The 12,482-nt window shown below is 39.3% G+C and overlaps 2 protein-coding genes across 3 annotated transcripts; one reads left to right on the plus strand and one right to left on the minus strand.

The window, feature by feature from the left end:
* Positions 1 to 41: 41 nt before the first annotated feature.
* nsa2 (NSA2 ribosome biogenesis homolog (S. cerevisiae)) lies at positions 42 to 2,979 on the plus strand. Its single transcript, XM_075455989.1, has 6 exons — positions 42 to 207; positions 919 to 1,106; positions 1,220 to 1,370; positions 1,498 to 1,677; positions 2,255 to 2,447; positions 2,692 to 2,979. The coding sequence occupies exons 1-6, from the start codon at positions 205 to 207 to the stop codon at positions 2,757 to 2,759; spliced, it is 783 nt and encodes a 260-aa protein (XP_075312104.1). The 5' UTR covers positions 42 to 204; the 3' UTR covers positions 2,760 to 2,979.
* Positions 1,114 to 11,323, minus strand: tor1 (torsin family 1). 2 transcript variants are annotated; one of them, XM_075455986.1, is made up of 5 exons: positions 11,019 to 11,323; positions 7,900 to 8,165; positions 7,627 to 7,802; positions 5,938 to 6,065; positions 1,114 to 5,840 (listed from the first exon to the last, which is right to left on the minus strand). In XM_075455986.1, the coding sequence occupies exons 1-5, from the start codon at positions 11,215 to 11,217 to the stop codon at positions 5,596 to 5,598; spliced, it is 1,014 nt and encodes a 337-aa protein (XP_075312101.1). In that variant the 5' UTR covers positions 11,218 to 11,323; the 3' UTR covers positions 1,114 to 5,595. The 2 variants fall into 2 exon arrangements, with proteins under 2 accessions (XP_075312101.1, XP_075312102.1); XM_075455987.1 differs by lacking the exon at positions 11,019 to 11,323 and adding an exon at positions 10,396 to 10,695.
* Positions 11,324 to 12,482: the final 1,159 nt, after the last annotated feature.

Genomic DNA, 12,482 nt, shown 5'->3' on the forward strand with positions numbered 1-12,482 from the left:
TCTCATTAAACCTAAACCGTTCATTTGAAGCCAACGCACAAGGCGTTATAGCACGATGACGTACTTCCTCTAAGTATCGGCTACGGGGAAAACAACATCAAAAAGACCCCAGCCTGAAGGAAATAACACCGAATAATCAGTGTCCTTACCAACTGTCTCCACCTCCAACATATTCACTGTAAGACGTAACTTTTTCAACGCAAAATGGTAAGAAAACAAACCCGTTGAGTAGTATATTTAGCTTAAATCAGGCAATTTGAGACATTAGCATAGTGTGCTAACATTAGCTATGGCGAGCATGTGGCGAAGGGACGTGCTACTCTGCTTTAGTGTTAAAAATGTCTGAGCGGTATTGAACTTCTTGTTCTAAATGTAGCGTTACTAAGTGTGAATATTCGTTATAAAAACTCTATTGTGATCTCACTGACTTTTTCAGTCATATAAATTTGAACTAGTAAGATGAATGTTGATTTTTACTGTGAAACCAGCTGGCTCTGGAAGTGAAAATTTAACAGGATTGGTGGTAAAAATCAAGACTGACTTTAGAACTGCTGAATAAGCTGTTAATAAAAATATTATTCAAAGGAAAAATGAAGACTTAAATATAAAAGATATACACGGCTGTATTATGGAAAGTTATTTTAAGTTTAGTTTAATTCCAATTCTTTCACAAACAAAGCAAGTATAGTAGTAGAACATGGAAACAGACTGACATTTTTTTCCTGTATTATATTGTTAGAAAGTCGTATCAGCCCACATGAAGGCATTGGCGTATTTCAGGTTAAGCACTTGCGTGTTAAACCCCTGTTGATATAACCTGTATTTGCCTAAACTTGACTTCATGAGGTATGTAAACCAAAAATAAAATGAATTAAAACACTGAAAACATCTATATACACATTTGTTTTTGTTTTGTAGCCCCAGAACGAGCACATTGAGCTACACCGCAAGCGGCATGGCTACCGCCTGGACCACCATGAAAAGAAGAGGAAGAAGGAGAGCCGAGAGGCTCATGAGCGGTCGCACAAAGCCAGAAAGTTGATCGGTTTGAAGGCCAAACTCTACCACAAACAAAGGCATGCGGAGAAGATCCAGATGAAGAAAACGTGAGTATGGAGGAGGAAAAAAAACATTTAATGCTGTTTCATTTATGTATATCTTGCCCGTTTTAAACTATGCACAATACACATATGAACAAGTCTGAATTGTATGTTTACAGCATCAAAATGCATGAACAGAGGAAGACTAAGCAGAAGGATGATGACAAGACCCCGGAGGGAGCAGTTCCAGCGTACCTGTTGGACAGAGAAGGCCAGTCACGTGCAAAAGTTCTCTCTAACATGATCAAGCAGAAGAGGAAAGAGAAGGCTGTAAGTCTTAGCTGAAGCCTGTTTTTCAGTCACATTTTATAATGAAAATGTATCTTTCTTTGGTATGTTTTATGTTAGCGATACAGGGCACTGATTTTAAAATGCAAATATTTCATCTTTTCTGTAGGGTAAGTGGGAGGTGCCCCTGCCAAAGGTTCGTGCCCAAGGAGAGACAGAAGTGCTTAAAGTCATCAGAACTGGAAAGAGGCAGAAGAAAGCCTGGAAGAGGATGGTCACAAAAGTTTGCTTTGTTGGCGACGGCTTCACCCGTAAACCTCCAAAGTATGAACGTTTCATCAGACCCATGGTAAGATCACACTGTTTGTTTCGTTGTGCTCTTAACTCATTGGCTGCCAGCCATTTTCAGTTCAGAGAGACCCATACTGCCAAGTGTTTTACAGTATTTTGACGGATTTTCCAAGACCCACAGAAAAGTGTGTCTTATGACTATGTACACACCGAAATTACCAAACGAAAGAGTAGACTCTCTTCTTTCATCAGGAAAAAAAAGTTTGTTTCTACCATTTTCAGTCCTTTAGTAATAGACAGTAGAACATAGGTTGGTTTCACCAAAAAACAGCTGTTTGACCCAAAAAACAGCTGTTTGACCCAAAAAACAGCTGTTTTTGCAAAGTGGCACTGCTGCCACCTTGCAGGTAATTTTGCCAGTATATTCTCTGTTTAGTGTTTACAAGCCTAAGATTTAGTGACAAACTCCGCTAGATTGTCCCCCAGCCCGCTCCGTTAAAAAACGAAATTGACGTCTATAGACGTCAATGGCACCGAAAGAGTTAAATAACTTGCACCACGTTCACACATCTCGATTATTAATGGTAAAACTGAATTGCCACTTCTTTTAAACTCCTCCTCATTCTACTTTTTAGGGTTTGCGCTTTAAGAAGGCTCATGTCACACATCCAGAGCTAAAAGCAACATTCTGCCTTCCCATCCTGGGAGTGAAGAAGAACCCTTCCTCACCCCTCTACACCTCTCTGGGAGTCATCACAAAGGGAACAGTGGTAGAGGTTAATGTCAGCGAGCTGGGCCTGGTTACACAAGGAGGAAAGGTTATCTGGGGTGAGTCCTCAAATCTGGTTATTTCATTTCTTGCACTGCAATAATCGATCATTTTGAATAACTCGATATAAATATAAACAGTAAAACCACATTGCGCTTTTCCTTTAAAGGGTCAGATGAGCTTATTCAGACAGCTACATATTTCTGGATGGGATTGATGACTATTTTAAGTGTGTCATACTTTAGTAGATGTTTGTGTGGTGAGTGATAAATCTGTAAGTAATATAACTCTTTTACTTCTCAGGTAAATACGCCCAGGTGACAAATAACCCAGAGAATGATGGCTGTATTAATGCAGTTCTGCTGGTTTAAGACTCTTGACCTGCTTGCCTACTGTGCCCAGCATCTCTTAATTTTCTGTTAAGAGTGTAGATTACATCACAGATGCAACAAGCAGTGGCCTTTCATTCACCGGACTGTCAGGAAGGTTGCTGAAGCTGTGCTTGGGAACATTTTTTGCAACAAAAAGGACACTTGGAGGAAACACGATTATTGTTAAGTTTGATATAAATAAACTTGAAATGGCAACAGGTGTTTTTCTGCTCTGTACGTTTTATTTACCCGTAAACGCTGCATAACAGATAGTACTTGAGGGTTCATATGTGTTCAGCAGAAGCAGAGCAGCAGTTCCTGTGGTCTTACTGTGTGTACCAGAATTAAACTTCTTCATGAAGCTATCTGTGTAATTACTTATTTATGTCTGCTTTAGTAACATCTGTTCATCTGCATTCATGAGTTTGTGCTTTTGAAAATTATAATATCCATGTCACAATGCAACATTTTGTAAAGTGTTTCCCAGCAGCTCAGGCAGTAAATAATTTCCTTGATTATAAAACATTTTTAAGCACGTCGGATGACTCCTGCAGAATGGTCTTAAACCCCAAAGCAGCAAACTTGGCAATATCAGAGCAGCTTTACGTGGGACTTGGAGGGAACAGCTGAGCAAAGCAATTACAAAGTGTATTTTTTTATGGAAATGAGATGTGAGATTACATTAACTCGCCTGCATACCCAACATTAAAAGTCAATTATCCTTGAGATATTGGAAGATTTATTGAAGCAGACCTATCAGCCCTCTCCTGAGTAATTATTTTGCAGTAGCAATTAAACTACATAATTTGACACTAAAAAATACATTATTGTTCATTATTGTCCTGTTCCGTGTGTATAAAGAGGATTGCTGTTTGTGCAGCAACCCGAGTTTGATCAGATAAGTTCTTTTTGCTAGAAATTACTTGCTCCTCTCATGCTTCTACATTTGTAAATAGTTACTCATCTAATTTTTGTTGCATTAAATTGATCAAATATTTCTTGCTTTATATTGACACTGAAAAATATAAGTAAAACATTTTGAGTGCTCCTCTTGCATTACAGCAACAAAGTCTTCCACGTGACTTTCAATCGATAAAAACACGCATGAAAGGATCAGCATCCCACACAATGACTCAAGTCAGCTGAAAAATTACACAACTGGCCGCATTTGTGTTGCAGTTAAAGGTGCAAGATTTTGAATATTTAAAGTATTCAGATTAGACTGCAAGTTTCCTTTTTTTTTGTAATCCAATGAATCATCTTTGTATTTGAAAAAATAAAATTAGTTCCATTTACATCGTATTTAATCTGTGCCTACATATCACAGTAATCCAACCATGATAGTAAGGGAGTGACCTCTTGCACAAACATTTACTCTGACCTCACAAACTAGCTTCTTCCCTTTCCTTCCTTTGTCACTGGCTGTTATCTGAGGGAGGGGGGGGGGGGGGGGGGGAGGAGGCTTGAAGTGGCTCAGTGTCGCTACTTAAATCACAGAATAAATTAGACGTGGTGGACTGCTGCTGCCTTTGACCCGAGGCCAGGTAGTGAACAATTCTATTTGAAGAGTGCACCAATTTGCACCGTTGTCCACTTCTACTCAGTTTACAGCAGCCCGGGTCTTCGGAGTACACGGTCTGCCAGCAACACCTACTGTACCACGAGGTCACAGCCGTTTAATACCGACGCACCTGAAGCTGCACTTTGCACAGACATGTTTTGCAAGCTGTTTGATCATTACACAACTCCTATCTCAGTCCAAGCGCTTTCATCACTCGCAGATTTCTAAAGATTCAAAAGTATTCACGAGTAGACAAAAATCTATTGGGTTGACGGTTTGTTTGCTGCGATGCCACCTGTTCGTGGAGCACAGACACAGTGACATCAGGAAAACTCCATTTCTTTTAATTTGTGATTTGCTTTTCTGGTGGCGTTTACAGCCAAAAACACTTGCTGATGTCAACTGTGCGTCCACAAATGTGGTCTTTCACAGTCAGAGGTGACAGAATATCATCAACAGGTTGAGAAACCAACAGAGCTTTTTTTCCCCCTTCTCCAACAAATCTTACAGGACAAAGTCTACATACTTCCATGTCTGATAACAGAAATGAATTCAGTGAATAAAATCATGATCAAACACTCATGTACAATCCAGTAAAAACAAATGTTTTTTTTTCCCGATGTAAGAATGCTAATCTGAGTTCATTTGGCTCCAGTGATGGTGGAAGAAGATCATCAACATCCTGTCAATCAAAATTACTTCATGATCTTTGACTACATAAGAAAACACATTTCACTTCTATCATCATATGAACGAATCAGAATTTAACAGCATAGAAAACATAATTTGCCAAAGATGAATTTAAGTTGTATTCTCTGCTGTAATGACCTCATCACAACACCAAACTCCACCAGCTAATGGCCTTTTGTGTTCAGTGGACATATTGTAAAATAGTTTGAATAAAAAAAACGAAGCATTAAGGCAGGTGTTCCCAGTCATCCCATTCATGGAGTACACAGTGAAAAAAAAAAAAGAAGAAACACTAAACCGTCTTCCAAGACTTTTGTGATATAAAAGCAGACATAAAGCTCCTAAATCAGGTATCAGGATTGCTTTCCAATCGTTTTAATTTTTTATTCAGGTGGCGGACAGCCCTTCACCAGCCTCTTCATTCAGTGTAAGTGAGATGCAACATCTGAGAAGGCCTCCGGATATCATGCTCAAACAGAAACTTCCAGACTTCTTCAGTCAGCTTGACTTCCTGTCTTTGGTCACGTGGCTGCATGAGTTTCTTTTTAAAAAAGTGCATGTCGCGACTCAACATCATGTGTGACATTATGTGTAGTAGTCCAGTTTGCTCTCTATCGTCTTGCAGCCTTTGACGGAGAACACTCTCTCAGATTTGGGGAAATAGACTAAATCCCGGGCCACTTGGTCTGCCACACCCCGGTCCTCCTGGAGCTCTCTGGCTTTCATCTCGGCCATGGCGCACTGGACGACGTGCTTGTACTCCAGAGGCAGGAACGGGACGAAGAAGTCGACCAGGTTCTTATCGATCAAACTCGTGTGAAAAAATCCACCTAAAAAAGGAGACACAAATACATCCAGTGATTCCAAAGTTCCTAATGGAACTAATTGCTGAATATTACCGCAGGTATTTCAGCGATCGCCACCCACTTTTGTTGTTATTGAAGACGGACAGTGAGAGCGACGTTTCCAGGTCTTTGAGCGCGATCTCTTCTCGATCTCGTCCGGCCCTCCAGAAATCTAAAGCCGTCTGTATGATGCTGTCCCCTCCAGCATTGCTATGAGTAAATAAAATGAAGGCAAATATTTTAGAATTCACCCAAATAGAATGTTTTCTGTTGTTACTGCACTGTTTCATATTCATCAACAATCTCTAACATATGTTATATGTCATATAAAAATATTATTGTTATGTTATTTTTTGGTGAAAACAGAGCGAACAGTTTTATTCTCTTACAAAAAGCTTTTATGTAGTTTGTGTGGTGCAAAACAAATTTTAAAATAAAGACTTAATCACACTAATACACTGTAAGTACTTTGCTTAGTAATTTAGGGACAACTGGCGAGACAAACTAACAGAAACACACCTCATAAACCTAAACCACTGATATTCTACAGTTAGCTGTATTTAGCATTCATGAACCCCACCATGACCCATTCGCTCCACATTGACAGTTGTTTTCTTTCCTTCGAATCCTCAAAGCTGGTCTGTCATGTTTGAATACAGTGTTTTAGTTACTGTGGACTTCTTTTTTTGCTTTGTGCGTAGCAGTCAGAAGCAGAAATGTGTCCAAAATGGGTGAGTTGAGGATGAGTGAAAGCTTTAACAATAGATCCAGCAGACCGTGAAACTTAATAAATCCTGTGATTTTACTGGGTTGGAATTAGTGCTGTGCGATATTACGATATATGTCGAAGTGCGATATAAAAATGTCTACCATACGATATAACCCTCTATTGTTTAAAACCTTTTTTATTTCAATTAAAATTACACATTGTATGAACAATGAATGAAGGCTAAATGTAACTGCAGCAACGCTACTACTTTGCGGTAGCATTTTTACGTCACCCGCAAAGACTCATTTATAGCAGAGCTAGGGGAGCATGCATGGATACAAAAAACAACATGGCAGAGGCGGAGAGCTTGGCGAGTGTTTGGCAAACAGAACCAACAGAGGAATTAGTGCCGAAAAGAGGGAACCGGAATTCCATCGTGTGGTTTTGGTTTGGATTTAAAAAGTCAGACACCGACCAGACAACGGTAATTTGCAAAACATGCCGACTAGTTCTCCATCTGAGCGGGTCTTCAGTGCTAGTGGGAACATAGTTACATGTAAGAGATTGTGTCTCAAGCCTAAAAGAGTTGACCAGCTTGTCTTCCTATCCTCAACCTGTTATTTTCAAGGGTTTGATGCCAAGTTATTTTAAGAGGTTTCATTTCATGTCAGAAAAAGCTGAATAAATTGTGTTCCTAAAACTCAACCTCTGAAACGGTTAATTTATAAGCACTTTTACTTAATGTTAAAGCCCTTTATGTTGTATTTTTTTTTCTTTGCACTTTATTGTATTACTTGAAAACTGATTGCACTACCAAATATTTTGAATGGTATTCGTCCACTGGATATTTGTGTTTTATTTTCATTTATTTTTTTATTCATTTAATTTTTTATTGTGTTTTATATATAAAATGTTTGTTTTATAAATAAAAAGAGAAAATAGAAGAGAAATTGCCATTCATTTTATATATATATATACTTGGAATCAGATCTAATTCAGAGCCAGTTATTGAAAAACATCATAAAACATGTACGATCCACAAAAACGCTCTTGGTTTGTCACCTGAGGAAAATGAAGATCGATTTGCGGTAGGAAACTCCATCCAACTTGTCATAGTAGTCCAGGTATGGCTTAATACTGTCAATCAAGCCCGGTTGCATCTTGTCCATCTCATCAAAGATGAACATGGAGCGTTCACAGTTGGTGACGTTGCCTTTGATCCACTGCTGTAACTGGGACTGAGGAGAAACAGCAGCATAATAAACTCATGCAGAAGACTAAACAAGACAATATCCCAGTGTTTCACTTCAAAGTAAAATCCATAGTTTTCCATACCTTGTAGGTAGCACTTTGACTTGGATGTGGGAAGTGAAGTGTGGATGTGAACACATGAATAAATTTGCTGTCCATTCCCTCCTTGTAAACACTCTCAGCGATAAGCTTACTGACAAAGTTCTTCCCGGTGCCGGTCCATCCGTGCAGAGAAAGCACGAGGGGCTTCTTCGGATTGTCATTGTTCATGAATCCATTCACAGCTTTTAAAATGATGCGTGACGCAATGTGCTGTCCAAACAGTTTGTTTTCCAGGTCGGTTCCGAGAGCTAGAAAGTTAGCAGGGAAATCAGCAGGATTAGTGGCTACAACACACAGCATTCATAAAGCTTTGCATCTCAGTGTCAACGTGGCAGCAGTGTTTCATGTCTGGAAACCTTGTCACAAGTTGGTGTACATGATAACAGGCATTTATACCGTTTTACAAAGGCTTAAAAATGCATTATAATGACTTGTGAAGTGGAGGACTCTCAAAGAAAGAGTTACCTATATGTTTAAAATGAATAACACAGGAATATAATAATAGTATTTCTTGTGACATTGATCTCAACACTCTTGTTCGTAGTACTGCTCAAACAAACTATGCAGTGGGACCATGAGGGGTCTTTTCATCATTTTCTGTCATAGGATACACTGCATATTGATCTACATTGTGGTGCAGCAGAATAACCTGATGTGTTGAGTGGTGAGTTACAAAAAAAAACAGGTTAGATATTCTTGTGAGGTTTTCTTGTTTTTTTTTGGTTACAGACAGACTTGGATGAGCCATCGGTCTATAATCAGAAAGCTCAGTGTTTCCCGCAGCGCATTATAGTCAAGGCGGCCGCCTTAGCACACTCGCACTGCCGCCTTGCTTTTTTTTTTTAAACCGAAGTAATAATGCTTTGCCAGGCTCAGACATTAAAAGACAGCATTGATAACATTGAATTGCGACACCTACTAGTTGTTAATGTAAATAGTTAATAATTCCAAGTACCATTCCATTCCAAGTACACACCCCCGGCCAACGACTCACCACCTTGACTAAGCAATTTCCTGCGGGAAACACTGAATCTTGAGCCGATCAGATCAGCAGAACAGGGCCAGATGGTAAAATCAAACTCTTGTCAAAGCCTCTTGTTATTATCATTGATCATTCTTCTTCCATTGAAGAAATACTTCAAACTCTGGCACCACAGATACTTTATGCAGGAGCTGCCACTGTTCAATGTAAAAGAATAAGTCAACTGGGCTTTGTCCACAAAAACAAAGCTTAAAGCCGGACAAGAATAAGCATGCGGAGGAGAAATCTGACAGAGCCTGTGAGGAGGATGGAATAAGAAACACTATCAGTACATGGACATGAACTACAACAACAAACCAGGCTGAAGGACCAAACCTAACACAGAGTAAAGAAAAGGGATGAACAAACTCCACTTTCTGAACAGTCACATTTTCTTTAACCCATTCAGACCAAACACAGGCTGAAACACTTCAATTCTCGGCCTCTGAAGAAAGGAGAAATAACCTTCAGCTTGTATACTAAGTCATTGACTTTATTTTTAGCAAGATTATCATGTTGACAAGTAATGCAAATGTCACTCCAGGACAGGTGCTCTATGCATACAACTGTGTATGTACTGTATATTCAAGTTTAAAAGGCAGATATGTTCATATGGATTCTTTTTGCCAGATTTATAAAACTGTGCATGGTACTCCTTTCTAAATCTAAACCTTAATCACAAATGGATGTGGACACTCCCCTAATTAGTTATTTGCATATGTGAAGACATCTTTTGCAACACATGTAAACAAATGCTGAAAGCAGGAATAGAGAACAAGTGCAGATTTAACTGAAACACTCATCAGAGAAGAGGAGAAAATGAAAATTACTCTGAAAAAAACTATATGAATGTGTTGAACTATGAGAAGGGTGTGCACATTCTCACCACATATTCTTTCCAGGTTGTGTGGAGAAAAACGTGTATGCATTTTTGCTTCTGGTCTCAAGTGTGTGAGGGAAAGATGCACCTATACTGCATCAGGTCTGAAGGAGTTAGGCTAATAAATGCAATAACATACTGGAGACTGTCTACCAGGCTGTGGCAATATCCTCTTCCCAACACACTGCAAAGCCAATTCTCCCACATTCTGATTCTGCCAAAAAAGAATGCTTTAGAAAATCACTATGGTCTTACAAACCTCTGTGTGGTAGGTAAACATCATGATGAACTCCCAACCTACTGTACAGACTATTTAAGTTTTTCACCGCCATGTTGCACACCTCTTCTTAGTTTTGCAAACCTAATCTGCATCGTTTTTATTCCACACACACGCATATACTACTACAGATGACTGAAGGGGTCAAGTTGAACCAACTGTTGAAATGACAACTGAAAGCCTTTTTCGTACAATGTTGCCGATTGGTTTAGGTTTTCTGGTTTAGAGGGAAAAAAAACTGTGCAACTGTGCGTTACTGTAAATTGCTAACTATAAAAGTTATAGGATATACATGCTCACCTGTTGCATTGAAGGCAATCCATTTACGATCGCAACTCTCGTGTAAATAATTGTAAATCGTTCGCCCCAGACTGGCTCCGAGACCGAGTACAACGGTTGTTGTGATCGGGTCAAACGCGTTCACCAGTGCACTGGCTGTCATAAAAATGTGTAACCACAAATATGCGTGTGCCACTTTCATCGTCGTAACTAATTACTCTTTTCAACATGAGTCGTTTTCAAGTGGCAAAAGAATGACAACAATACAACAAAACCGCGCTAAACCTGCTGCGGACCAACTAGCTTATTCCTTTACAACGGGGAACTTCCTGATACGTCATGAGCACGTGATACTGCACGGGCTTCGTTCAACACACCAACAGGATTCAAACTGATGCAAAACCAATCGATTACAACTATTACAGTTAATTTTTACTCGGTAAAGAAATGTAAGCCCTAGTATAATAAGCTTACCATGCAAAATGAGCTCACACTCAGCTAAAATTAAACCAGTCACTTGTAATTATACATTTTTAAATCTTTTTAATTGTGAAATTCTTACGACACAGCATTCCAACCGCTAATAAAACCAGAAGAAGAATAGAGTCAAGTACAGAGACTCGCATTTTTGTTAAATGTATTACCTGTTTTATTGAAAGAAATCCACTCCGGTCGACAGCACTCGTGGAAGTAAAAGAAAATGTTCTGGTAGCTAGCTAAGATCCCTGTGAGAGCCGCAGCCATGCCCACCGCTATTGTGGTGCTGATGGGTTCGATTGCCTCCGTCAAACCAGAGCAGACCAACAGATACAGCAGCAGCACGTGTCGCTTCCTCAGCTTCATTGTGCCACCAAGACAAACTTTTTTACAAACAAAACAGGCAGACTGTCTGCGAGCGAAGCAAACTCTCTGCCACAGATTGAGCGTCGTCGGAAGTAGCTAGGAGAGGAAGCGCTGTGGTTGTCATGGACATGACGTCAGGGTCCGTAGATGGTTCTTCTTCTACGGTTCCTCCTGCCTCGTTTTACAATCAAACAATAATTCCCGAAATAGATTTATTTATTCACACATATAAAATAAAGTGACCAGTGAAATACAGAAGTGCCATCACTTAGAGCTGTTGTACAGCCTGATGGCCAGAGGAACAAAAGAGTTTTTGAGTCTGTTGGTGGAGCAGGATTGAGACAGCAGTAAAAACTCAACTGTAAAAATTGTATTAATTTAAATTAACGTAAATTAACTCACTCACATTAAACATAGTCTCGGTACTTATTCCTGACCAGGATGGTGGCCATAAATCTGCCGCAACAGAGAATCTCATGAGGTAGCCAACAAGACAAACAAAGGATCATCTCTTTCTGCTGCTTCTGCATTTTCCTTCTTCTCTTCCTGCTTGTTGGGCCAGATGCTGTTTGTTATGTTCACTGCTCTTGATTTGAGTCTCTCTGTGGAGACTCTAATTTCTTTTTAAGTTCACCTTTAACTCTCACTGACCCAAACATGGGACATGGGATTCGGTCATTCATCGGACTATTCAGAATAAAATAATAACATAATTTGAATAATTTACAAGTCTTCACAAAACTGTGTGATTGCTTTAAGATACCAAATACCACAGCAGTAATGAAAACCATGAGAGAGAACAGTGAACGGATTGCTTTGGACTTTGTGTGCATTTTGAAAAGTGAACAGCAGATAAAATGAAAGTGTGACACTGAACAAAATATTTTAATGTAGCAACAAGCTAGAATTATTTAGCTATTTGTAGATCAAATACCCCGATGGTCGCTGAAGAAGGTTGTGAACTTTATATTTTACTTAATTTTCTGAATAGAAAACATGATCACAGACTTAGTGTATGAAGGGTTTGATGGAGATTAGGGACCTGCATGTGCATCCAAAGTGTAGGTGTTGGGCCTATCTTTACAGTACTGTATGCTTTCATTCATTCAATGTTATATTAAACATCATTAATCTGACAAATTTTAAAAGATAATCTGTTTTCAAGGTTTTAACTGCTTTGGAGACAGTGTAGACCATTTGAAAGAGTTCTCCAGTTTTACATTGGATCAGTGTCTTAGGGTAATGTTTTGGTATGCTTATAGCTC

This window comes from Odontesthes bonariensis, chromosome 22 (assembly GCF_027942865.1).
Source record: "Odontesthes bonariensis isolate fOdoBon6 chromosome 22, fOdoBon6.hap1, whole genome shotgun sequence".
Classification (NCBI taxonomy): domain Eukaryota; kingdom Metazoa; phylum Chordata; class Actinopteri; order Atheriniformes; family Atherinopsidae; genus Odontesthes; species Odontesthes bonariensis.

Coding starts and splice junctions, on each gene's coding strand:
- nsa2 (XM_075455989.1), top strand. Junction 1,371..1,497: donor AGAAGAGGAAAGAGAAGGCT/GTAAGTCTTAGC, acceptor TCTTTTCTGTAG/GGTAAGTGGGAGGTGCCCCT. Junction 1,678..2,254: donor AACGTTTCATCAGACCCATG/GTAAGATCACAC, acceptor TCTACTTTTTAG/GGTTTGCGCTTTAAGAAGGC.
- tor1 (XM_075455986.1), bottom strand. CDS start 11,217: ATGAAGCTGAGGAAGCGACACGTGCTGCTGCTGTATCTGTTGGTCTGC. Junction 7,803..7,899: donor GTCAAAGTGCTACCTACAAG/GTATGGAAAACT, acceptor GTTTCTCCTCAG/TCCCAGTTACAGCAGTGGAT. Junction 6,066..7,626: donor TCGATCTTCATTTTCCTCAG/GTGACAAACCAA, acceptor ATTTACTCATAG/CAATGCTGGAGGGGACAGCA.